The sequence below is a fragment of the Notamacropus eugenii genome, chromosome 1, assembly GCF_028372415.1.
Source record: "Notamacropus eugenii isolate mMacEug1 chromosome 1, mMacEug1.pri_v2, whole genome shotgun sequence".
Classification (NCBI taxonomy): Eukaryota; Metazoa; Chordata; class Mammalia; order Diprotodontia; family Macropodidae; genus Notamacropus; species Notamacropus eugenii.
In genome coordinates this window covers 297879401-297907213 of record NC_092872.1, presented here as the reverse complement: position 1 = coordinate 297907213, position 27813 = coordinate 297879401, and the positions used below count along the sequence as shown (strand labels likewise).

The window sequence follows — 27813 nt, the reverse complement described above, 5'->3', positions numbered from 1 at the left end:
TACAAATGACTTCCATGATAGTCGTGTTGTGTAAGACTAACTATATTTCCCTCCATCCTATCCTGCCCCCCGTTGCTTCTATTCTCTCTTTTGATCCTGTCCCTCCCCAAGAGTGTTGACTTCAAATTGCTCCCTCCTCCCATTGCCCTCCCTTCCATCATCCCCCCCCCACCCTGCTTATCCCCTTCTCCCCCACTTTCCTGTATTGTAAGATAGGTTTTCATTCCAAAATGGGTGTGCATTTTATGCCTTCCTTTAGTGGAATGTGATGAGAGTAAACTTCCTGTTTTTCTCTCACCTCCCCTCTTTTTCCCTCCACTAAAAAGTCTTTTACCTGCCTTTTTTATGAGAGATAATTTGCCCCATTCCATTTCTCCCTTTCTCCTCCCAATATATTTCTCTCTCACCCCTCAGTTTCATTTTTTTAAGATATGATCCCATCCTATTCCATTCACTCTGTGCTCTCTGTCTCTATGTGTGTGTGTATGTGTGTGTGTCCATGTGTGTGTGTATATGTAATCCACCAACTACCCAGATACTGAAAAGTTTCAAGAGTTACAAATATTGCCTTTCCATGTAAGAATGTAAACAGTTCAACTTTAGTAAAGTCCCTTATGACTTCTCTTTGCTGTTTACCTTTTTATGCTTCTCTTGATTCTTGTGTTTGAAAGTCAAATTTTCTTTTCAGCTCTGGTCTTTTCATCAAGAATGCTTGAAAGTCCTCTATTTCATTGAAAGACCATTTTTTCCCCTGAAGTATTATACTCAGTTTTGCTGGGTAGGTGATTCTTGGTTTTAGTCCTAGTTCCTTTGACTTCTGGAATATCCTATTCCATGCCCTTCAATCCCTTAATGTAGAAGCTGCTAGATCTTGTGTTATCCTGATTGTATTTCCACAGTACTTGAATTGTTTCTTTCTAGCTGCTTGCAATATTTTCTCCTTGACCTGGGAACTCTGGAATTTGGCCACAATGTTCCTAGGAGTTTCTCTTTTTGGATCTCTTTCAGGCAGTGTTCTGTGGATTCCTTGAATACTTATTTTGCCCTCTGGTTCTAGAATCTCAGGGCAGTTTTCCTTGATAATTTCATGAAAGATGATGTCTGGGCTTTTTTTTTTAATCATGGCTTTCAGGTAGTCCCATAATTTTTAAATTGTCTCTCCTGGATCTATTTTCCAGGTCAGTTGTTTTTCCAATGAGATATTTCACATTATCTTCCATTTTTTCATTCTTTTGGTTTTGTTTTGTGATTTCTTGCTTTCTCATAAAGTCATTAGCCTCCATCTGTTCCATTCTAATTTTGAAAGAACTATTTTCTTCAGTGAGCTTTTGAACCTCCTTTTCCATTTGGCTAATTCTGCTTTTGAAAGCATTCTTCTCCTCATTGGCTTTTTGAACCTCTTTTGCCAATTGAGTTAGCCTATTTTTTAAGGTATTATTTTCTTCAGCATTTTTTTGGGTCTCCTTTAGCAAGGTGTTGACCTGCTTTTCATGGTTTTCTTTCATCTCTCTCGTTTCTCTTCCCAGTTTTTCCTCCACCTCTCTAACTTGATTTTCAAAATCCTTTTTGAGCTCTTCCATGGCCTGAGCCCATGATATATTTATTTTGGATGTGTGGGATACAGAAGCCTTGACTTCTGTGTCTTTCCTTGATGGTAAGCATTGTTCTTCCTCATCAGAAAGGAAGGGAGGAAATATCTGTTCACCAAGAAAGTAACCTTTTATAGTCTTATTTTTTTTTTCCCTTTTCTGGGCATTTTCCCAGCCAGTGACTTGACTTCTGAGTTTTCTTTTCACCCCCAACTCCCCTCCAGATCTGCCCAGCCAGTGCTTGGGGTCTGAGATTCAAATGCTGCTTCCCAGCCTCAGGGCTTTGGGCGGGGGCAGGGCTGCTATTCAGTGTGAGATTAAGTTCAGGTGCTCAGGTGGGGACAGGGCCCCCACACCTCAGGGGGTTTATGTGAAGACCTTCGACAATGGATCTGAGCTCCTGCCTGCTTTGGGAGCTCCTGTCTGCTGCCTCCCCCAGCTGCTGCCTACCGAGGGGGCCTGAGCCACGGGGACACCCCACTCCCCTGTCGGCCACCCAGAAAGACTCTCTCACCGACCCTTGTCACCTGTGGGTGGAGGGACCTGCACGGCTGCTGGAGATTCTGTCCCTGAAACCTGCTTGGATCTACTCCCCTCAGTGCCGGTACCATGCGGCCAAGGCAGGGCTGGGCTCTGCTCTGGGTCCAGTGAGCTATGGACCTTTCATGTCAGTTTTTCAGGTCTCTCTGGAACAGAAATCTCCTCCACTCCATTGTTCTGTGGCTTCTGCTGCTCCAGAATTTGTTGGGAGTTCTTCTTTACAGGTATTTTATGGGCAGTGGGTTTGGAGCTAGCTTATGTGTGTCTTTCTACTATGCCATCTCTTGGCTCCTCCTATTTAAAGGTATTTGGAGGGGTTTGGGGGAGAGCTCAGGCAAGTCACTGCCTTTACTCCACCATCTTGGTTCCATGTCTGTCTTTTTAATCTTTTAAAATCATTTTTGCTCATATATATTACCAGAAATATGTAGTACTTGTAATCCACTTTGATGTGTTCTCCATTGTGGCTGTCAGAACAGTAAATCCACAAAGAACATAACAGGTGTTGTCAAAGATTTAAAAGTTGTGGGCAAGAAGTTGAATAACCTTAGGAGCAGAAGAACGGAGGGACTCAGGTTATATGTTCTTGAGCAGGAAATCATGAACTCCCATTACTCTTTGCTTCTTCATCTGATTTTGGATAACCCTCTTGACTGATCATTTCTGTGACTGTCCTGTGTCATTTTGGAGGATAAGCAGCAGTTTTCTCCGAGCAATCAGTTCCCTCTTCAGTAAGAGCCTCAGATCCTTTTTTAGGCCTATGAGTACAACTGTCCTTTGTCTTCCAGTTCTTTTATCTGTGATAGTCCTCTACAACCTCTTAAGGAGAGCCATTTCCCTTCTACCTCAGATCCCTGTTCTCTTTCTTTTAGAAACACTTGATTATCTGTAACAGATTAGAGTGTGAAAAAGTATTCCTCAAGTTCCTTCACCCTCTCCAGGAAGGAAAGCAACCCATATTTGGAATGCAGCCGTTACTTGGCTACAATAGAAATATAAACATGACACACTGAATATAAATGACTAAATAATTAGCCCTGCTTTCCATATTTTTTATGATTTTATATTTTATTTTCTCTCCATGATATGTAAAAACAATTTTTAGCACTTTTTTTTAAATTTTGAGTTCCAAATTCTCTTCCTTCCTCCCTGCCCCATTGAGAAGGCACCTATTTTTCATATTGATTGAAATTTTTAGCCTTTAAAAAATTTAAAAAACAACCCAAGTACCTCTGACTGTTTACACTTCACCCAAAGCACCTGGTTAAGTCTTTATAGCCATTTATCAACTTCTGATAATGTAACCACCTCATCCAATTTACTTTTCTTAGTCTCAGCAATTCCACTGCTACCTTCTTACTCCCTTTCACCAGCTTGTCTGTTTTACCAATTTTTTGTACCTACCAGCCCAATTGTGGGTGCTTGTAATTTTGGGTACAGGTTAGAAGAAATTCTGTCTAGGAAATAGTTAACTGCAGGAGAAGAGAAAAGGAAAAATTCCTGCCAACCCCCCCATCTCCACCTCTATTCCCCATCACCCTGGCATACAGCAGATTTTTATACTCTGAGGAAAAAACCACACAGCTTTTTTTTGTCTCTAGTAAACCTTGCAAATGGAGCAGGGAAACTTGTTTCTGTCTATGACTGACCTTACAAGTGGAATATGACAAACTGTTAGCCTTGCCAGCAGAGGAGGGCAAACTGTTTTTCTTTTGGAATTAGGTAAAGGAACAGAAATAGATCTGTTGTTTATCTGTACTTGGCCTTCTGAGAAAGTAGGAACAAGCAATGGAGTAAGGGAATCTCAAATTCAAGGAAATACATGTACCTATGCCTAAATTGCAGGCTAATCTTTAGATTATTCTCGTCAATAAAGAGAAATAAAGGCCCTTCCTTCTTCATCTCCATACACCACTCTTATTGATCTGATTAGCCACAGTTGAACACACTGTAATTTGACTCCAACATAGTGATGTCATTTTAGTCCTCTTTGAGAATGAAGGATAGCAACCAACCAACTCCACCCCCCCCCCCCCCCACTCTCCTCCGACCTTGAAGTTTTAAAAGCTTCACTAAATTACGTTCATCTCTAATATCTCTTCAAATTTACAGCTAATACCACATAATAAGAGTTAGGGGAACAGCTGGGTGGTGTTGCCCACCCTGTGATAGCAGAGCACTCTGGTTATACATTTAGAGATCTGTAGGACTAGGAAAAAGACTAAAATAACAATTACTATAAAGATTGACAATAGGATGAGATTGTAGATTAAGAGTAGAATGAGATTGTGGACACATGAGATAGATGCCCAACTAAGGGATTCCTGGAAATAGGGCCCAACTCATTTCTTTACTTGTTACATAGTATCAGGAGGAAAGAAGGTCTTGGATAGTATGGAGGTTGCCTCTCTTTAAGTTTGTATTGACTATTGCAGATACCCCAAGGGGTAAGTTGACTCTGGCATAGTTCTGACCCTGAGAAACAAGGTAAATATCTTGAGCTGCTCTGTTATCAGTAGAAAACCAATGGAGTGATGAACTTTCAGTTGGGAGTGCCTATAGAGAGTGGACAATATTGGCAGTGAATTCCACAGATGCCGAGAGATTCTTTTTGAAATTGTAAACTCCATGGTGTGGCACCAGTACACCTAGAAAGAAGCCAGTGGAAAACATTGGAGGAATAGTCATTGCTTGTGGCTGGGGTGTGCCAACATAATAAAAATGACAACACTACCAAATTTAATTTACATTTTTAATGCTATACCAATAAAATTGTCAAGGGGATACTTTATACAGCTTGATAACATGATAAAGGTCATTTAGGAAAGGCAAAAGATACCTACAGAGATTATGGAAAAGGGTACAGACAAAGGGATGATAACATTTCCAGACCTCAGACTTATAAAGCAGCAGTTATCAAAGTGTCTGGTATTGGTTAAAAAATAGAGAGATAGAGACAGCTAGGTGGCACAGTAAGTAGAGCACCAGCCCTCGAGTCAGGAAAACCTGAGTTCAAATCCAAGCTCAGACACTTGATACGCTTACTAGCTGCGTGACCTTGGGCAATTCACTTTGCCCCAATTGCCTTGCCTTACCCCCTCCAAAAAAAAATAGCAAAAAAAAAGTAAATTAATGAAACAGACTAGGCCAGGGATAAGCTGAAAATAGTGTAACTGAATAACCCAGGATTGTGTGACCCAGAACGCATACATTCCTTAGGAAAAAAACTCTCAGCAGTTTTTATGAAACAAGAGTATCAAAATCCACAATGTATGTATTTGTTGTTTAATCATTTTCAGTCAGGTCTGACTTTCATGACCCCTTTTTGTGTATGTTAGGTAGGGAGGTTCTTGGCAAGGATACTGGAGTGTTTTGCCATTTCTTTCTCCAGCTAATTTTACAGATGAGGAAACTGAGGTAAACAGGGTGAAGTAACTTGCCTAGGGTCAAACAGCTGGTAAGTTTCTGGGGTCATATTTGAATTAGGGAAGATGGGTCTTCCAGACCCCAGGCCCAACATTCTATACACCATACCACCAAGCTGCCCCTGTAATAGTCGTGGTCCCTTTAAGAGAAATAGCGAAGTTTGAAATATTGTTTGAGGAGAAAGATAATGAGTTCAATTTTGGATATCTTGAGATGTCTCCAGAACATCTACTTTGAAATATTCATTAACCAGTTGGTGAATCAGAATACTCAGGGATTATCACTGCCCTGACTGAACCATTTCCCCCAACTTTTCCCAGCAATGAATTCATCTATTTAGTTCTGGTATTAAAAATTAGATGTATTATTTAGCTTGCTAAAATTTCCCCTTGAAATGATGGGTTGCTGATTTATTACCATTGGTGTTTTTTCTTGGATCTAAGAGAGATTATAGGTAATAAGTCAAATCCCAAGAGATTCCAACACAGTAATTGCCATTACTGATATCTTAAATCAGTTGTTTTGCATTAACATTAACAACATGATACGTTAAGATTGTTATAGTTTTAGCAGAATACATAATACAACTTTGAAAGTAACCATCTTTACCCACAAAATTCATTTAAGATATTTTAAAATGCATTTAATTCCTTTCTGTTTTATCTTCACCTTGCATTCATAATTACATACATTTCATTCATAATTCATTTCAAAGTATGTATCAGTGAACTTTGTATCACTGATACAAAGTTATAATCATGAAGGTAAAAGAACATTATAAGAATTTACAGAAGAATGATAGGGGCTTAACCCAGCTCTAGCGGGTTCATATCTCTAATGCTGTAGGGTTTGTCTTGTATTTTTATCCTCTTCTTTAGGAGTGGGAGGCTAGCACAATCACCTTACTTTCTATTTCATTTTTAACCTTTAGAGGGGCAAATCTTTTAACCCTAATGATTAAAACGCTGGTGGTGAATAGTACTTGGTGAGGGAATGAAAGTTTTTAACAAGAAATATTAGTATCTTACATAGATTGTAAAACTAATATTACATAAAAATGTGACAGTTGTCTGCTGTTTCATTATCTCAGTCAATTTCCCAGTATTATACAGTGTATCCCAAAAGTCTTAGTGCAGTTTTAAGCCACTAAAACTTAAAACTATACTAAAACTTTTGGAACACTTCATGCTTGGTAGAAAGGATAATGTGGCATTTTTGTTGAAATAGCGAAAGAGACTTTGAAGTATATCATTTGGTTTAGAGTTTGAGCCATAGTATGAGGCAAATAATTAATTTTCTGTAAGGAAGAGTAAATATACTTTGAATTATCCTGGGATTATCCAATGATTTGATAATTCAAAATCAGAAATTACAATAATGAATAACCACTAATTCAACATTGCTATCATTAAAAATATTATTAATGATAATATCAAGAGCAGAAAAGGTTTTTATCATTAATAAATGAAATAAGCTAGTTAAAATTTTATTTCATCCTTTAAAATTTTTATTTTGTGTGTTTTATACTGCATGTACTGTATTAGTACGTTAGTATATGTATATAGTTTATAAGTAAATAGCATATATTGGGCATGCCTCCTCTGATAGGAATACATGATAAAAATTTTGAAGACCACTGCTGTGTAATTGTAACTTTTATTAAAATTTCATTGTAGTTTTTTTTAGGTGTGTTCTCTTTTGCTTAGTTTGGTATGAAAATTGTAATTTCATCACATTCTTTTTTTTTTTACTTTCTCCAGACCCATCATGTGAGCAAAAAAATGGGGAGACTTAAAGTCAAAAATATTATGTTTGGGTAGAATAGTCAAGGTAATAAGAAACCTTAGCTTTTGGATCACAGTTAGGAAAAATATTTCCATAGTACCACATATATGCAGTTTAGTTTATTATTGTGGGGTTTTTTTAAGTAATTATAAATTTTTAAAGTTTTCCCTTATTATAAATGAAACTTCTTGCTATAACAGAAAGATTACTAGACCTAGACTCATACCTGGGACAGAGTTAGAAACAGTACCAGCTATGTACCAACTTGTCAGCGGGGTAGTGCAGCTGATCGAGTACTGGGCCTGGTGTCAGAAAAATTCATCTTCGTATGTTCAAATCTGGCCTCAGACACTAGCTATATGACTCTAGGCAAGTCACTTAACCCTGTTTACCCGTTTCCTCATCTATAAAATGAGCTGGAGAAGGAAATGCCAAACCACTCCAGTATCTGCCAAGAAAACCTCAAATGGGATTGTGAAGAGTTGGATGTGACTGAAATAACTGAACAGCTACATACTAGGCACAGTCTTAAACCCTGAGAATACGAAGAAAGGCACAATATCATCCCTGCCCTCTAGGAGCTTACTGTCCAAAGGAGGAGTGCTGCACATAAAAAGCTGAAAATGGTGGGGAAGAGGTTACTAGGCACCAGCATGATGCAGTCCTAAGGCAGGGATGTGAAATGACCTTAGAAAGTGAGTTTCAGGGCCTATTTCATCTTGTAGGTTGATGAGTTTCTGAAGCTCATGAAATCCAGGAGAGTTGTAGGATGGGACTTGATGAGGTGAATTCTCTGGGTAACTTTTTCAGACTGAAGATCTGGATATCTACTCCCCACCCTCTCCAACCAGAGGAAGAGACTCCAAGGGCAAGGGCCACTGAGGAGGTGTTTGAGAGTTGATTTCATCTTATAGAGACCATGACGCCCAGGAAAGTAGTCAGATGGAAATGATGAAGTTTGAATTGAATCCTACATGCTATATTTATAGCTGTGAGACCTTGGACAAATGGTTTATTTAACTCCCAGGTTTGTTGTCAGATCAGTTGAGATAATATAGCTAGTACTTATTAAACTTGAAATACTATATAATGCTAGCTATCATGTACCCTTTGTATTATGTTATAGTTAAGTTAAAGATATCTTTACCTAATTTATTCTTCTGTTCTTTATAGTTCTCTGCATATGACTTCATCCCAGCTCCAAAATTAAGACCCTCTCAAGGAATACCAGTGAGTGATGATTTGTGTTTTAGCAGAAAAAGAATGTCAAGGCATTTATTTCAGAATAGTTTGGATTTTAACCCAGAGCCACCTCCTGTATATGCTGGTAAGTAACAATTGCAGGTAGAGAGCATGTTTTAAATAAGTGAAAGACTTTTTTATACTCTGAAATTGATTAAATTCAATAAGCATTTATTTACATAAACTAAATATAAAATAAGATATCAAAAAATTGCAAGAAAACATAAGTTACCTTTCATAACTGAGATAGGAGGAAATTAAATGAAATAAAAATCACAAAAGACTTAAGTAATTTTAGTTGCCAAATATTTTTTCTTTAAACAAAATTAGTGCAATAAAAAAAGATGATATTAACTGGATGAAAAAAATCTTCTCATCTGTTAACCTTTCATAAAAGATCAACACAGGAAGTAGACACAACAGTATAAGAATGAGAGTCATTCTCTAGCAGATAAAATTGTATTAAGAAAGTCATAAAACTGTTGATATCCTTTGACCCAGTGATCCTCATTGTGGAGATATACCCCAGGGAAGTGAAAGATAGAAAGAAAGGCTCTTTAAGTACCACAGTATTCATAACAGTAGTTCTTATAGCAGATATCTACCAGTTGTGGATGACTGAATAAGCTATGGCATATGAATGTAATCAAATACTGTTTTACACTGGGAAATGAATGTTTATAATCCAGTTCAAAAAGTATTATGCACTTATTAAGTAGTAAACACTGGGGATAAAGAGATAAAATGGTTCTTGCCTTCAGGAAAGGCCCAGATTTAGCGATTAGAAGATACTTGGTAACCTTTAAAGAAAGCATTCTTAAATAGAGTTAAGAAAGCATTTCAAATAGGAGGTTAAGATTGGAAGCCATATTGGAATATATAGAGAAGTGGAAAGAAAATGGAGGGAATGAGTATAGATAAAATTTTCTAGAGTTTGGCTGTGGGAGTGGGGAGAGATATTAGATGGCAACTTGAGGGGATGTTAGTGTCAAGTGAAGGTCTTTTCAGAGGAGGCAGAAGGGAATGGGATCCAGACAACTAGTAAAGAGATGATAAAGAGATGATGGAGGAAGAGAGAACAGGGAATAATATCTGGGAGGTTTGAAATGTAGAATTAGGGAGCAAAGGAGCGTAATTGATGGATTCTCTATTTTCCCCAACAAATTATGAGGCATAGTCCTCTGCTAAGAGGAGAGGCTTTATGAAAATGATTCAGTTAAGGCAAAATAAAAGGATTACTGTGTAGTAGTGAGGGTCCAATTGATACTGTAACAGATTTGTGGCCATTCACGTCTGCATAGTTGTATGGTTTCCTTCAGTATTGGATTTTGGCAGGTTATAAGGGGTCAAGGAATCTAAGAGTGAATAACATTGTATAGTTGAACTGGATAAATATAAAAAGTCCAGATGTATCTTTGCTACTTTCTATATATGTGTGACTTTGGGGAAGTCAACTTAACCTCATCTGAGTCTTTTTTAATCTTAAAATGAAGAGGAAAAATATAAAATGAAGGAGTTGGTATCAGATTCCCCCCAAATGACAATTATTTGGAAAGTCTTTGAGAAACAGACACATTAATGGGTTATAAATAGAGCTGTGAATTGGTGCAGCCATTCCATAAAGTAGTTTGGAACTGTGGTGCCCAAAAATATCTGTGAACTGTGGCTTTGACCTACTGATATTACTACTACTAAGCCTGTTCCTGAAAAAGATTAAAGATAAAGAATGACCTATATTATAAAAATATTTGTAGTTGCTCTTTTTCTTTGAATTGGAAACTAAGAATGTGCCCATAAGTTGGGAGATGACTGGACAAAGTATGACCATAGTGTATTATTGTTGCATCACATAAGATGATTAAAAGTGACAGTTTCAAGCAAACCTGGGAATACTTGTGCAAAGTGATGCAGAGTGAAATGGACAAAACCAGGAGAACAATTTATGCAATAACAATATCATAAAGAAAAACAAATTTAAAAGCCTTAAAAACTCCGATTGATACAATGACCCAACATACTACCGGGGAACCAGTGAGGAAATGTGTTCACCTTGTGACAGGTGACAGACTAAGGTGCAGAAGAAGACATATATACATTTTCAGTTATAGCCAACATAGAAAGCGTTTTGGTTTTCTCTGTGCTCTTTATTTCCATTACCACTGCTAGTGCCTTGCTTCTGGGATTACCCCTCATGTGTATTGTATATACTTCATTTTGTAACATGCACAGTGGCCCTACCCCAGTAAACCGTTTCAAACCAGGTTGAGGTCTCAAACCTATTGGTGAATTAGAGAATGAGTTAGCAAATCAAAAGACATTGCCCACACCATTTTGCCATTTTTATCTACCTCAAAGTCCTGTAGAGGCGGGCAAGTTACAAAGCAACAGATACAGATACACTGGAACCTGTAGTCACAACTCTGCACACAGGTGGCCTGGGCCATAGGTCATGTTCTCATTAGATTGAAGCAGCAATGTGATTCAGTAGCCCTTGTGTGTCTGAGCAACCTTTTTAAAGGAACACACTGCTTATCTCCTGGCATGTGTAAGGGGCTAGAAAAGGTACTTTAAAAACTGTGTGCTTCATTCAACCCTGGCCTGCTTACTATGGCAGGAGGGTGTACCACTCTGCAGTCAAAACAAAAAATGCACAAAAACTTTTGCAAAGGTAATTCACTTACAAACAGTACATGGAATGTGCACTCTCTTGTGGAAACACAAAATCCAATAAACTTGAAAGATGAATAGCTTCTGCAAGAGAACTCAGCAGGTTTTGCATCCAAATAGCAGCCTTGAGTGAAACAAGGCTGGCAAATGAAGGCCAGCTTACCGGAGTTAGAGCTGATTACACATTTTTCCAGAGTGACCACAGTGATGGGGAGTACTGTGAAACTAACGTAGGTTTCACAATCAAAACTAATCTAGTTGACAAGCTTGTATGCCTGCCAGAAGGAGTAAATGGCAGGTTTATGACAATATGATTGCCACTTTTAGGAAAACAGCATGCCACCATGACAGCTGTGATGAGCCCAAAGAAAAATTTTATGAAGACCTGGAGACTCTCATCTTCAGTGTGCTGAAAGAGAACAAGCTTGTAATTCTAGGTGACTTTTAATGCCAGAGTAGGCACAGACTACCAGACTTGGCAGGGAGTCCTTGCAAGGAATAGAATCAGAAACAGCAACAGAAATGATCACTTCTGAAGACTTGTACATCTCCTTACCTTCCCATCACGAACACTTGTCTTCTATTTACCTAAATGCACTAAAACATCATAGGTGCGCTTGCAGCAAATGTTGGCATTTAATAGGTTATGTCATTGTAAGGAGAAGAAACAGACAGAATGTGAGAGTGATGAAGGCGGTGTGTGGTGCAGAGTGCTGGACTGATCATAGACTTGTCCTTTCCAAGCTAAATATTCACATTCAATAAAAGCAGAGACCTTAAAGCAAGACAACTACCAGAAGACTTAGCATCAGCAAATTAGAGTACTTGTCAGAGTGTCAACAGTTCCTTGGTAACTTGAAAAGCTGAGCCAGCACACATTTGGCAACAGTAGAGCAGAAGAGGAATGGGCAGCTTTCAGAGATTTGGTATACAGCACCACATAAACTCATCTGGGCCAGAACACTCACAAACATAAAGATTAGTCTGACAAAAATGATGGGGAAATTCAGAAGCTGCTAAATAAAAAAATAAGAACTCCACAAGATAGTTCATTGAACTCTAAAAAGGCAGTGCTTAACTCCATCAGAAGTAAAGTGCACGCAAAACTTAGAGAGATACAGGATTCTAGGCTCAGTAAGAAACCAGATGAAATTCAAATTTACATGTTAGTAACAATCCAAAGCACTTTTATGATGCCCCAAAGGCTATTTTATTTAGGGATCAAAAACTAATGGTGCACCTCAACTACTTAGTGCTTATGGAGCCACATTGATTCGTGATAAAGACATGATTATAGAGAAATAGTCTCAATACTTTCATAGAGTTCTCCACAGACTACCATCAATCAATGCTGAAGCCATTAACTGTATACCTCATATTGAAGCCAATTCCTTTCTAGCCATACTTCCAACAGAAAAGAACAGATTTTAAATGCCATGAGGCTTCTCTCCTGTGGCAAAACATTTGGTGCTGATTCTATCCCAGCACAGCTTTTACAAGGCAGGAGGTCCACTGATCATACAAAAACTGACTAAAATTTTCCATTTTATATGACAAGAGGAGGTTGTCCCCAAGGAGTTTAAGGATGTCTCCGTTGTCCATCTCTATAAAGTTAAAGGAAGTAGGTTGTCCTGTGACAGTCATAAGGGGGTAATCATTGCTGGCAAGATTTTTTCCAGAATCCTCCTTAGTAGGCTGATCCTACTAGGAACACCTAGGAGATGGTCATCTGCCTGAAAGTCATTGTGGCTTCAGAAAGGGCTGAGGAGTGGTCGTCATGATGTTTGTTGCCCACTGCTGCTGCCATTTGTCCTTTGTTCTGTAAGAGGATCGTGGTAATACCATGACATGCAAGTGAATTTGGATTTAAATGAGGGAGAGCTCAAAGTCACCAGTCTCACTTTCTCCTCCAGAGCCATCTGGGACCAGTGGCCAGCTATGCATCAGGACAACTGGATATGGCCCAGATTGCAGTAGGGGATTTTGACCTTTTAAAGCTAAGATCTTTAACAGAACTCAGTTTAACTGAAGCAGTGTCCATTCAGTGATTAAGGCTTAATAAAAAATGAGGCAAAGAATGGCCTCTTTAAGAAAAAAAGTAGATCTGGGAGGGGAAGACCCTCAGGGTTTCTGGTGAAGACAGAAACTATTGTTATTTACATTCATACATTGTTCACCAGTGCCAAGAGAAATGTCAGGAGCAGAACAGAGGTCTGTAACATAACATTTTTCAACCTGACCAAAGCCTTTGATACTGTCAGTCATGAAGGTTTGTGGAAAATTATGGCAAAATCTGTTTGCCCAGAGAAGTTCATTAGTATTATATGTTAGTTTCATAACAGCATACTTGCATGGGTTCTGGATAACTGACAATGCTCTTGCACTTTCCTAGTCATCAATTGGAGTGAAAGAAGGTTTTGTGCTTAGTCCATGCTTTTAGCATGACGTTTTCAGTAATGTTGATTGATGCCTTCAATGAGAATGAAAATGTCATCGAGGTAAGCTGCTGCACTGATGCTAAGTTATTTGAAAAAGGGCTACAAGTAAAAACTACATTAGAGGGAGAGTTAGTATGCAACTTTCTGTTTGCAGATAATCATGCATTCAGTGCAGCCTCTGAGGCTGAGGCAACAAAGCATGAATCATTTCTTTGCTGCTTGTAGTAATTTTGGCCTAACAACTACCACCAAGAAAACACAGGTTTTCCACCAACCAGAACCACACTATCCATATACAAAACCATCACTTAATGGAGAAATATTGAATGCTATGGATAACTTTACTTACCTTAACAGTATACTTTCCATAGATATACACGTAGATGATGAGGTTGATATGCGCATTGTCAAAACTAGCTAGTTTGGGAGACTCTGAAGGAAAGTGTGGGAGAAAAGAAATATTAGACTGTCTACCAAACTGAAGGTCTACAGAGCTATTGTGCTGATCTCATTATTGTATGCCTGTGAAATCTGGACAGTATGCCAACGCCATCCCAGAAAACTGAATCTCTTCCATTTGAATTATCTGAGAAAGATTCTGAAGATCACCTAGCAAGATGATTACTTGACACTAAGGTCCTTTCTCAAGTTGAACTTCAAGCGTTTAAACTCTACTGCAAAGAGCACAACTCCAATGGCTAGCCACATTGTTTGAATATCAAATACGTGTTTGCCTAAAACCCTAGGCAGACGTTCACATGGAGTTTAGAAGAAGTGACACAAGCACTCTCAAAGTCTCCCTGAAGAACTTCGGAATCTGTTCTATGACATGGAATACAATGGCACAGGACTATGTAGCATGGTATGCCTGCATCAAAGAATGTGCTGTGCTCTTTGAGCAAAGCAGAATTGTAGTAGTTTAAAAGAAATGTGAGCTTTATAAATTTACAGATATCTCTGCTCCAAATGTTCATGTGAATTATTTTTGCTGGATCTGTGGTAGAATCTTCTGAGCTTATATGAGTCTGATCAGCCACATTGTACCTTGACCCCAGCGTAGTGATGTCATTTTGATCCTCTTCAAGAATGAAGGACAACGACCGACCAACCCCAACTGTCTCTTGCATATAGTTTTTTGCATTTTGCTTCCCTGTTAAAATGTGAGCTTCTTGAGGACAAGAATCTTGTTTTCCCTTTCCCTTTGCATCCACAACACTTAGCATGTTACCTGAAATATAGTAGGTGTTATTTACTTTGATGGGAGTAGGAGGAAGAAATAGAGGTTAGGTGTAAAAATAGTAACACCCCCCCCCAAAAGGAAAAAAGGGTCTTCAAATATTTTTTAAATACACTGGAGAATATTCTGAAAGAATCATAGACAAGCAAGTAGAAAATGACATGTTGAGCTTATACATTTTAAAAGAAAAGCAAGCTGTATTTTCATAACACAGATTCATAGTTTTGTATACAGTTATCTTTTTTTGTTCTCCCTGTATTACTTAAAATTAGGAGGTTAGCCTAAGTTTAAATCCTTCCTCAGACACTTATTAGCTGTGTGACTGGGCAAGTCACTGTCAGCTCAAGTGTTCTCATCTGTCAAATGGAAATAATAGCACCTACTTCACAGGGTTGTGTGAAGATCAAATGAGATACTACATGTAAAGTGTTTTGTAAACTATAATAGCTATTATTATAAAGAAAACTTCTACCTGACTTATTCAAATAACTTGTTGAAGCCAGGAAAATCAGAGGTGGACAAGAGAACAAATGTTGGCACAGATTTATCATTTCCCAAGCAAGTGTTTCTGTTGTAAAGCCACAAGAAAGTAGCCCAAAAATCTAGGAATTGCCTTAGGTAGCAAACACTTGATCTCCTTGCCAAAGAAAAATAGACAAGGACATCACCAGTTTAGAATGTAAAATTGTTTAAAATCTTAGTAGAGGAAAGGGTGGTGATGGCCTATTGCCACATGACAAAAAATAGTGCAGGGAAAAGCAAACTTATATAAAGCCATCCCGAGTGCTTTTATAGGTGAATTATGTGATTAAGAAATGAGGAAATTGATTATTTCAGAAAGACATGGAAAGATGTCTGTGAAGTGAAATAGCATGCAATAATTAGAGCACAATTATATAATAACAACACTGTATATAGTGTACTGTATATCATAAGAATCCTGCAAAGATAACTTTGTGACTTTGTAAGCTGTGAGAACTTTGATCAATACAATGACTCCATAACTCCACAGATTGAGGATGAAACATACTATCCACGTTCACTGAGAGGTGATAGATCTAGGGTGCAGAACAAGATATGCACAAATATGCTTAAATGAAAAAAACGTATTTTGCTTTACTGTGCATATTTGTTTAAAAGGAATTTGTTTCTCTTTCCTAGTTTTTCTTCTGTGCCACTTTTTATGATCCCCATCAGGAATTTGTCCCCTATTTCCTCAGCAGACTTGACAACCTTTAATATAGTTCCACTATGATAACACTTCCTTTTCTCTCTCCCCAGTACACTCTACCATTGGTTTCTCTTTCCATTTATGTTTTTCCCCACAGGGTGATCTTTTGCTGTACATAACTTGTTACCCCTTTAATTTCTTTCCTTTGAACAAATTTTACCTGCCCGTGTCATATTCTGTTGTGAGAAACTTCCACTAAAACTTAGTTGCACCTATAAAAACATTTACTGCTTTGTGTCATAATACATAACTCATGTTGATAATTATTCATTTTATAGCTTAGGCTATGAGTATAATTCTTATTTTTCTTATTTTCTATGGTTATCAAGTACCTTTTTTATTTTTCTTATGTCATACCAGTTCTCTCTGGTATCTGATTTAGCATATGTATCTGGGCCCTTTTCTCCCTTCATCTTCCTTTTCAGTTGGAAGACTCTTAATGAAATCATTTGAGATTTGGGCACATGTATACTTGTTTCTCTTCATTACGTATATACTTCCTTCCAAACCAGAAGCTCCGTTTTTAAGCCATCATCCAGAAATCTAAGTCTTATTCTCTTATCATCTTCTTTAACTTGTGAGTAAGAAACTCCTCCTTAAGAGCTCCCCTACCAAATCTTGAAAATGCAACAAACCAGATCCTCATAAGGAAATCCTAGAAAGAGTCATACTAAGTAATTTTTCCAGCCCAGGTCAGCATGAGACACAGATTGTTTTTCAAACATTGAAGACGGGTCCTGATACAGCGCTTGCCCCATGCAGAGTATACCAGTGTTCAGGGGGAGCCTATGAACCATGGCAGGAAGGTGTCCAGGTCTGGGACACCCAGAGACTTATCCCAAAGCACCACATGGGGATAGATGTAAACTGATAGTTTTGTTGCCTGCTACCCAGTTCTAAGTCATAAATTCAGGGTGTGCTGATAAGGGGGCTTGAACCCTTCTCCCATTCATCCCTACTTCCCAGCACAGAAAGGATTAAGTTCAGAAGCAGGCAGCAGCTGTGTGGCTCAGACTTCAGAAGCACAGTGGAGTATCACTTCCAGCCTCCAGCTCAATATTGAAGCCTATGGAGGAATATTCAAGGCAGAAATCCCAGAACAAAGGAGACCCTACAGTTCTATCACTAAAGCAGCAGAGTTTTCCAGTGACTGGCAGTGTCAGTCTTAACTGTAATCTACTGGTGCTCAGACCCAAACCCAGGTCAGGAACTTGCAGAGGTCAGATGGAAGCAGGAAGGGAGATGGGGAATGGAGCAACAATCAGACTTTGCCCTGGTTCAGATCATTGGGAGCACTTGGAGACTTTCAGGTTCCTAACCTGAGCTTTCCCTGAGATCCTGTAACAATACAATATTCAGTACTCCAAGAAAGCGGCAATAGAGCCCCCCCCCCCCCCACCAGATCTTCCCTACAGAGGTGCCAGAGCTCAGCCCTAACACCAAGTCCAAAGTCAGAAAGTAGTCTAGAAGAATGAACAAACAAACAAAAAGAATCCCACCATAAAAAACTATTATGGTGACAGAGATGCTCAAAACACAAACCCAGAAGAGAATGACTCCGAAACATCCACAGGCAAAGTCCTGAAGAGAAACACAGATTGAGCACAGATTCAACTAGAATTCCTGAAATAGATGAAGCCTATGTTTAAAAAAAAGTTTAAAATACTTTTTGTCAGTGTAATGAGAGTGCTAAAGGAAAATATTGGAAAATAAATGAGAGCTATAGAAGAAAGAATTGGAAAGGAAATTAACAGCCTGGCACAAAGATGTAGGAAAGCTTACCAAAGCAGTAAACTCCCTGAACATTAGAATGAACCAGATAGAACCCAGTGACTCCATGAGACAACAAGGAATCATAAAACAAAGTAAAAAAAACTGAAAAAAAACCAGAAGAAAATGCAAGATATTCCAAGGCAAACCAACTGATGTGGAAAACAGATTGAGAAGAGATAATTTAAGAATCACTGGACTACCTGAAAGACATCACCAAGGAACGAGCCTAGACGTCCATCCTATTTTGAGAAATCATAAAAGAAAACTGTCTAAATCTCTTAGAACTAGAATGCAAGGTGGAGATAGAAGGAATGAACAACTGAAAGAAACCCCAAAATGAAAACTTGCAAAAACATTGTAGCCAAAATTCAGAGATTGTTTCCAGTTCAAAGAAAATACATCTTTCAGTTCTGCTCACTTTCTCTATCCTACTGTCTCATCCAAAAGTCCAACCCTCATTTTACAACCATGATTAAAATTTTAAATGTGCTTGTTATTACTGCTCAGATTTCAGAATTCCTACTGATACTTTATAGGTTCCTTTTGATGGTATCATTCATTTGGATGTGAATTACTATCTGCAGGTTTGTTGTGGGATGCTTTCTGTTGCATCCCTCATGTGTGTCCTAGGGAGCCAGCACATTTCCCAGCTGGTTATATCAGATCAACAAATAACTTAACCTGTACCCCTTAGTTAACAGTTCACTGCCATCACTTGACTTTTCTTACTAGAGCCAGGAACAGATGTCCTCGCTGTTGATATCTGCAGCTCTCATTGTCCTTCCACAAAGCTAGGGAAGTTTCTGCTTCTTCAGAAGATCCAGGTCTATCCTTCAATATATTACAGAGCTCCAAGTACCCCCAAGCTCATTTTGCCCTTTGTCAGTCTTCCAAGTTCTAAATACCTGATCTTACTGATTTTATTGCTTTGGATTTCCTTCTATTGCCTTAGGATCTCCTTTTTAGAGTCTTAGTTTTAGATCTAGAAGAGAACTCAGAGATCATCTAGGGCAATGCCATCATTTTTACAAATTGGGAAATGAAGACCCAGAAAGATTAGGTGATTTTCCTAAAGCCCCAGAGGGAGTAAATAGTATAGCCAGAAGTACAAATCCAGTACTCATACTGTATCATGCTACCTCTTATTCTTTCCATTCCGCTAGGAAACATTTCATCCTCCTTACTAAGATGAAGAAATGCAAAATTACCTTCTATATCAAGGATACAAATTTGCACTTAGCTGATATGTAATTGTTGTTTTGCCTGTGACACAATCTCTGAAGGTCAGTGAAACTGTTCCCCCAGCCTCCAAAAGTACTGAAATTGAGATTCCTCTGTTGCTGTAATCCCCTGACTCCTCTCCTTGCCATACCATGCACTTTTAATACTCTGTTCCTGAATGACTCTTTTTAGAGTATTCTTCCCTTCATTATATCACCTTGCTTTCTACTAATGCTTCTCTTAAGCTGAGAAAATGCTCAAATGTCCTAGGGATGTTGTTAAGCCTATATGGTGAGAGATGGAAGACAGAAGAATCTCATGGATTAACTGTGGACTGTGAATAGTGAGAACTGGTTTAATCAGTCTCTGGGGACACTGCTTAGTGAGTAGGAAGAACCAGGAAAAACTTCATGGACCTAGCCTATCCTTTGTGTGTAGTTCCTTACATTTTGCCTCCTGAATGGGTACTCCTCAGGTGGCTCCTCTATCAAACCCTTTTTCCAAATACCTTGTCCCTTTTTCACCTGCCTTAAAAACTTCTCTGTCTAAAGTGAAATATCATGATGCAAATTGTGTCCAATTCCACTTAAGGTGATGGTAAAAGGATAGCTTTGGCCTCGAGCCCAGTGGAAGGAAGTACGTGTGTGCTCTTTCCAGTTGGCTGCATAATTTAAGTCACCAGAAGTACTCATTCTTCTTTGCTAAAGTTATTGCATTAATTCACATAATACTCCTGTGGTTGCTTTTGCTTTATAAGATAGAGCAAATGAAGATCACTTCCTGATCCAAGGGAGAAATTTCATTACTCAGCAGTTTTTTGTTTTCCTATATTTTTACATGATGACAGGTGGTGACCAAAGCGAGCTATGTTTTTTTATTTTTTCATTTCACTCCTTCCAAAACCACATGGCTCGATGGACAGAACTTTGATAGCTAGCATTTTTATATTACCTAGTACGACCAGGCACACCAGGTAAGATGCTGTACAGAAAGATTATCATGTAGACCCATTTTACAGGTGAGGAAATTAGAAGGGTTTAAGTAACTTAGTGTTTTGAGTCCCTGTTAAACTTGAAGGATTTTCCTGACTCCAGGCTAACACTTATTATCACCATTCCACTTAGTGAACCCGGAGTTGTAAATCACATGTATGAGACAATTGTAACAATATTGGGGAAAGAATTGAACCAATTTTTCTGTGACAGCAATAGTGATTAAAGCAGCTTTGCATTGCAATCAGTAGGGTAAGGAGACACATACATGCACACACACCCTTTTGCCAAGCTTGATTATACACTTAACCTTGACCTCCAAAAAATCAGCAAGAAACTCCCTTTTACTTCTGTTTCCACAGTGTGCCAATAAATGCCTTTTATTTCAGCAAAGGGTCGCTTGTTTGCCTACATAAATTTGTTGGACGACATTTTGCCAGTTTTGTTAAAATAAAATTCTAGTCCCACTTAACTAACCAGCCCATTCTCAAAGAGATCAATAGGGAGTGTTAAGGAGGCAGAGTTATAATTTCCTGGAATGAAACTTTTTAACTGCTGCTTTGAAAACTTGTTTTGTGGTGCCTGGTAGTAGCATTCAGCACAGAACCTGTCACACATAGTAGGCACAGGCATTTAAACATGTTTGTTGATTGTTTCAATACCACTCACATAAAAGACTGAGCAACTTTTCCTGTTTTAAATTTATTTATTTTTGATTTTCAACATTTATTCAACATTTACTTCCATAAGTTTTAATTTATTTTCCTCCCTCCACAAGACGGCCTACAGTCTGATATAGGCTTTACATATACATTCCTATTAAACATTTTCACATTAGTCATGTTGTATAGAAGAGTTATAATAAATGGGAGAAACCATGAGAACAAAAGACAAAACAAAAAAAATTAATCTGCTTTGCTCTGCATCCAGACTACATAGTACTTTCTCTGGATGTGGATGGCATTTTCCATAACGAGTTCTTTGGAATTGTTTTAGGTCCTTCAGTTGCTGAGAAGGCTAAGTCTATCAAAATCAGTCATTGCACACAGTAGCTCTTACTGTGTACAGTGTTCTCCTGCTATTCACTTTGCTCAGCATTAGACCATATAAATCTTTCCAGTTTTTCTGAAGTCCACTTGTCTTACAACATAATAGTATTCCATTACATTCATATACCACAACTTGTTCAGCCATTGCGCAGTTGATGGGGAATCCTCAATTTCCAGTTCTTGACCACCACAAAGAGAGCTGCTATAAATATTTTTGTACATGTGGGAGTCTTTCCCCATTTTCATGATCTCTTTAGAATACAGCCCTAGAAGCGGTATTGCTAGGTCAAAGGATATGTACATTTTTATACCCCTTTCGGTATAGTTCCAAATTGGGTCTCAAAAATGGTTCAGTCAGCTCATAGCTCCACCAGCAATGAATTAGTGTTCCAATTTTCCTGCATCTTCTCCAATTTTATCATTTTCCTGTTTTGTCATGTTAGCCAGTCGGATAGGTGTAATATGGTACCTCAGAGTTTTTTTTTTATTTGCATCTCTCTAATCAATGATTTAGAGCATTTTTTCATGCTATAGATAGCTTTAATTTCTTCCTCTGAAAACTACCTATTCATATTTTTTAACCATTTATCAATTGGGGAATGACTTGTATTCTTGGAAATTTTTTTTAAAATTTATTTATTTAACATTCATTTTAACAAAATTTTGGGTTCCAAATATTCTCCCCTTTTGTCCCCTCCCCCCCCCAAACACCGAGCATTCTAATTGCCCCTATCACCAATCTGCTGTCTCTTCTATCATCCCTCTCTGCCCTTGTCTCCATCTTCTCTTTTGTCCTGTAGGGCCAGATAACTTTCTATACCCCTTTACCTGTATTTCTTATTTCCTAGTGGCAAGAACATTACTCGACAGTTGTTCCTAACACTTTGAGTTCCAACTTCTTTACTTCCCTCCCTCCCCACCCCTTCCCTTTGGAAGGCAAGCAATGCAATATAGGCCAAATCTGTGTAGTTTTGCAAATGACTTCCATAATAGTTGTGTTGTATAAGACTGACTATATTTCCCTCCATCCTATCCTGTCCCCCATTACTTCTATTCTCTTTTGATCCTGTCCCTCCCCGTAAGTGTCGACCTCAAATTGCTTCCTCCTCCCCATGCCCTCCCTTCCATCATCCCCCCCACCCTGCTTATCCCCTTATCCCCCACTTTCCTGTGTTGTAAGATAGGTTTTCATACCAAAATGAGTGTGCATTTTATTCCTTCCTTTAGTGGGATGTGATGAGAGTAAACTTCATGTTTTTCTCTCCCCTCCCCTCTTTATCCTTCCACTAATAAGTCTTTTGCTTGCCTCTTTTATGAGAGATAATTTGCCCCATTCCATTTCTCCCTTTCTCCTCCCAATATATTTCTCTCTCACTGCTTGATTTCATTTTTTTAAGATATGATCCCATCCTCTTCAATTCACTCTGTGCACTCTGTCTCTATGTGTGTGTGTGTGTGTGTGTGTGTGTATGTGTGTGTAATCCCACCCAGTACCCAGATACTGAAAAGTTTCAAGAGTTACAAATATTGTCTTTCCATGTAAGAATGTAAACAGTTCAACTTTAGTAAGTCCTTTATGACTTCTCTTTGCTGTTCACCTTTTCATGCTTCTCTTCATTCTTGTGTTTGAAAGTCAAATTTTCTTTTCAGCTCTGGTCTTTTCATCAAGAATGCTTGAAAGTCCTCTATTTCATTGAAAGACCATTTTTTCCTCTGAAGTATTATACTCAGTTTTGCTGGGTAGGTGATTCTTGGTTTTTAATCCTAGTTCCTTTGACTTCTGGAATATCCTATTCCATGCCCTTCGATCCCTTAATGTAGAAGCTGCTAGATCTTGTGTTATCCTGATTGTATTTCCATAATACTTGAATTGTTTCTTTGTAGCTGCTTGCAATATTTTCTCCTTGACCTGGGAACTCTGGAATTTGGCCACAATGTTCCTAGGAGTTTCTCTTTTTGGATCTCTTTCATGCAGTGTTCTGTGGATTCCTTGAATATTTATTTTGCCCTCTGGTTCTAGAATCTCAGGGCAGTTTTCCTTGACAATTTCATGAAAGATGATGTCTAGGTTCTTTTTTTGATCATGGCTTTCAGGTAGTCCCACAACTTTCAAATTGTCTCTCCTGGATCTATTTTCCAGGTCAGTTGTTTTTCCAATGAGATATTTCACATTGTCTTCCATTTTTTCATTCTTTTGGTTTTGTTTTGTGATTTCTTGCTTTCTCATAAAGTCATTAGCCTCCATCTGTTCCATTCTAATTTTGAAAGAACTATTTTCTTCAGTGAGCTTTTGAATCTCCTTTTCCATTTGGCTAATTCAGCTTTTGAAAGCATTCTTCTCCTCATTGGCCTCTTGAACCTCTTTTGCCAGTTGAGTCAGCCTGTTTTTCAAGGTGTTATTTGCTTCAGCATTTTTTTGGGTCTCCTTTAGCAGGGTGCTGACCTGCTGTTCGTGCTTTGACTGCATATCTCTCATTTCTCTTCCCAGCTTTTCCTCCACCTCTCTAAGTTGATTTTCAAAATCCTTTTTGAGCTCTTTCATGGCCTGAGCACACAGAATATTTAGTCTGGATGTTTGGGATACAGAGGCCTGGACTTCTATGTCTTTGCCTGATGGTAAGCATTGTTCTTCCTCATCAGAAGGGAAGGGAGGAGATGCCTGTTCACCAAGAAAGTAACCTTCTATAGTCTTATTTCTTTTCCCTTTTCTGGGCATTTTCCCAGCCAGTGACTTGACCTCTGAATATTCTCCTCACACCCACCTCGCCTCCTGATCCTCCCAGCCAGAGCTTGGGGTCTGAGATTCAAATGCTGCTTCCCAGCCTCATGGCTTCCGCAGGGGAGGGGCTGCTATTCAGTGTGAGATTAAGTTCAGGTACTCAGGTCAGGGCAGGGCCGCCTCTCAGGCTCAGTTCCCTCAGGGGGTTTATGCAGAGACCTTCAACAGTGGATCCAGGCTCCTGCCTGCTTGGGGAGCCCTGGTCTGCCGCTGTGTCAGCTACTGCCTCCCGAGGGGGCCTGAGTTATGGGGGCACCCCACTCCCCTCTCGACCTGCCAAGAAGACCCTCTCACTGACCCCTGTCACCTGTGGGTGGAGGGACCCTGCGGCCACTGGAGATCCCGTCCCTGAAGCCTGCTCAGATCTGCTCCTCTCCGTGCCGTGGCCGCGGCTGGGCTGGGCTGGGCTCCGCGTCCGCAGCGCGACGGACCTTTTGCGAGAGGTTTGCAGGTCCCTCTGCAACAGAAATCTCCTTTGCTCCACTGTGCTGTGGCCTCTACTACTCCAGAATTCGCCGTGAGTTCCTTTTTACCAATGTTCTATGGGTTGTGGGTTCGGAGCTATGTGTATATGCGTCTTTCTACTCCGCCATCTTGGCTCCGCCCTATTCTTGGAAATTTGACTCAGTTCTCTATATATTTTAGAAATGAGACCCTTATCAGAGATGGTAGTTGTAAAAATTCCCCATTCTCTGCTTCCCTCCTAATCTTGGTTGCATTGGCTTTGTTTGTACAAAAAGTTTTCAATTTAATCAAAAGTGCTCATTTTGCATTTCATAATATTCTCTAGCTCTTGTTTGGTCATAAATTCCTCCATTCTTCATAAATGACAGATAAACTATTCCTTGTTCCCCTAATCTGTTTACAGTATCAGCCTTTATGTCTAAATCATGTACCCATTTGGTATACGGTGTCAGACATAGGTCTGTGCCTACTTTCTACCATATTATTTTCCAGTTTCCCAGCAGTTTCTTTTCACATAGTGAGTTCTCATCCCATTAGCTGGAGTCTTTGGGTTTATCAAACGGTAGATTGCAATAATGGTTGCCTACTGTGTTTTGTGTACCACTGATCTACCGCTCTGTTTCTCAGCCAGTACCAAGTGGTTTTGGTGTACTGTTTATAATACAATTTATTGGTAGTTTGGTATTGGAACTGGTATGGAACTGAATAAGTACATTAACTTAAGTGGAATTGTAATTTTTGTATATTAGCTTGGCCTACCATGAGCAACTGATGTTTTTCCAATCATTTAGATCTGACTTTGTGTGAAAAGTGTTTTATAATTGTGTTCATGTAGTTCCTGGGTTTGTTTTGACAGCTAAATCCATCTGGCCGTGGAGATTTTTTTCCTAGGGAGTTCATTAATGGCTTGTTCAATTTCTTTTTCTGAGATGGTTTTGCCAAAGGACAGGACAGGACAGGACAGGACAGGATAGGACAGGGCATAGGAAAGGAAAGGAAAGGAAAGGAAAGGAACTTACTGCACTCTGAAGCTGAGATGATGATGGGCCCCTGCCTAAGGGCTCCTCTGGACCCTCCTACCTTTAGAGTGATTATCAATAGTAACTATTGCTGTTTCCCTCCCAGCCTGTCTTTCTTTTTCTTGGCCTCATTAAAAGGGCCATGCCCTGACTCCTTCTTAAGCAGGCCTATTCAGTCAATGGGCATTGCCTCATCCTAAGTGAGTACCTGCAAAGACCTTTGCCTAAAGGCCCCAGGGTCTTCCAGTGCATCCTGGGTCATCTCCAGTCATTCTGATGAATATCTGGTCACTGGAATCAGATGGCTCTGGAGGAGAAGTAAGGTTGGTGACCTGCACAGCCCTCCCTCACTCAAAACAAAGTCAGGTGCAAGTCATGTCATCATTTCTCTGATGGCATGGTCTTCTTCGGCAACAAAGGACAAACACAATAGAAAAAGTAAAGTTACCCCACATGTATGCCCCACTGTATTCATGACCACATATGCTAACCACACATTTGGTAAACAAAGTGTCTTTATGAAGCAACTCAATTTTATTTATACAGTTCTTTTTCCTTCTCCAAAAGGTACCACTGGGTCTCATCAGACAAACATTTCAGGAAAATGTGGACAACTAGGCTTTTCACATATGAGTGGGAAAAGTGGCAGTGTGGATTCTGATTTGCAGTTTTTAGGAGCAAATAACAGTCGTCAAGATAAAGGTATAAACACTCATTTGTTTTGTAGTATGTTCTATTTAGAAGTATATTCAAGGAATGCTTATAATTTATATATGTTACATAAACTCAGAATCATCATATAAATAAGAGAAGCTTGTTACATCTTCAGAACTCAGAATTATTTTTAGAATAGGTTTACATTTACTTAGAGCTATATGATACTTTTCTTAGGATCCCTGATTCTAAATATGATGTAAATCTCTGTTGTGAAACAAACTATTTTAAATATTTCATCAAATAATCACAGCACTGTGCTAGAAATCATTTTCCCAAATAGTCTGACTTTGGGGATTGTTCAGAGCCTCCCAGCCCAGAAAACAGGCCTGTCCCTCAGCAAACACCCCTTTCCAATATTAAGTTAGGTAGAATATGAGTGATAGCCGTTATGGTGGTATGTGCCTGCTACTAAATGCCTGAGACTAAAGCTGGTAAATTGCTTGAACTGGGCTGAATATCTGAGGTATAATAGGGCTAGAGCTGTCCAGTGTCTGCACTAAGTCCTGCACTAATATGATGAGCCTGGGGACGTTAGGAAGGATGAACTGGAAAAGGTTGGAAGAAGAGCTGGTAAAAGTTTCTGTGTCAGTCAGTAATTGTATCAGAACTGTGAGTGTCTGCTATGTTTCCAGCCTGGACAAGACCCACTCTCAGAACACCAAAAGGCAAGGGGTATAGCAGAGTAAATAGTATTTGAGGCTGTCAGAAACAAGTGAGTTTTGGATTATTGCCATTAGTAGTTTTGGCCCAGGTTTTACCCTAATTGCAACATCAAAATTGAATATTTCCAGGAGTACTTTAATTTGGATTATATAGCAGAATTGAAATTTCTTGTTTTATATTTAGGTGTTAGGGATGTGGGTTTTTTTTTTAATTTGCTTATGAAAAAATAATGATCACTTGAAATATATAGGGTAGATTTATTCTGTGGTGTATTGACATTTTAGCTTTTCCCTAAAGGGACACTATATTTCCTAAATACTTTAATATACATTAACCATAATGAAACAATTCAGTAGTACTATTTGACTGCCAAATCCCACCAAAATGGTGCCACAGGACACCTCTGATCATTTCTGTCTGAAACTACCAGAAAGTTAGAAGAATAGGTCTGTTCCTGTTTCAGGATAGCCCAGGGTAGTTGATTTTATTTGGAGGTCAGCCTAGAAGTTTATAATTGACCCTGAGGAGTCCTGTATAGTTGTTGGTTTATTCTAGATCCTGACACAATCATATAAACTCTCACTGGGACTTGGAACTGCTGTGCCTATTCAGGGATACTGTCGAAACCTAACGTAGACCAAAGCCAAAACACCCCTTCCAAAAGGGAAGAGATAGATTGTAGAAATAGTGGGCCTACCCAGTTCTAGACAATAGTTTCAAGACAATTCCAGGGTTTCTGAAAGGCTCTTAGGGTATGACTTCCAGATGCCTAACCAGTTAGAAACTTCCCTCCATTTTTATAGTGTCCGTTTTTCCATTGAGGTATTAGGAAAGTTTATGATCTTCTTACAGGTCATTACTTTGCTTTAACACTAACATCCATACAGACTTTTATAATAAAGCTTTTTACCACAGTCCTCCTAAGTAGAAGTTCTTAACCTGAGGTCTGTGAACTTATTTTAAAAATAACTTCATTACTG

At 38.9% G+C, this 27813-nt stretch overlaps 1 protein-coding gene across 3 annotated transcripts in view; it reads left to right on the top strand.

Moving 5' to 3' along the window:
- The window catches only part of TOGARAM1 (TOG array regulator of axonemal microtubules 1), a 108629-nt gene that overhangs the window by 28350 nt on the left and 52466 nt on the right, over positions 1–27813 (top strand). For all 3 annotated transcript variants that reach the window (XM_072629267.1, XM_072629266.1, XM_072629268.1), the window contains exons 2-3: positions 8514–8667; positions 26021–26155. In XM_072629267.1, coding sequence (XP_072485368.1) covers positions 8514–8667; positions 26021–26155 — 289 coding nt within the window. The remainder of the gene's footprint in view (positions 1–8513; positions 8668–26020; positions 26156–27813) is intronic.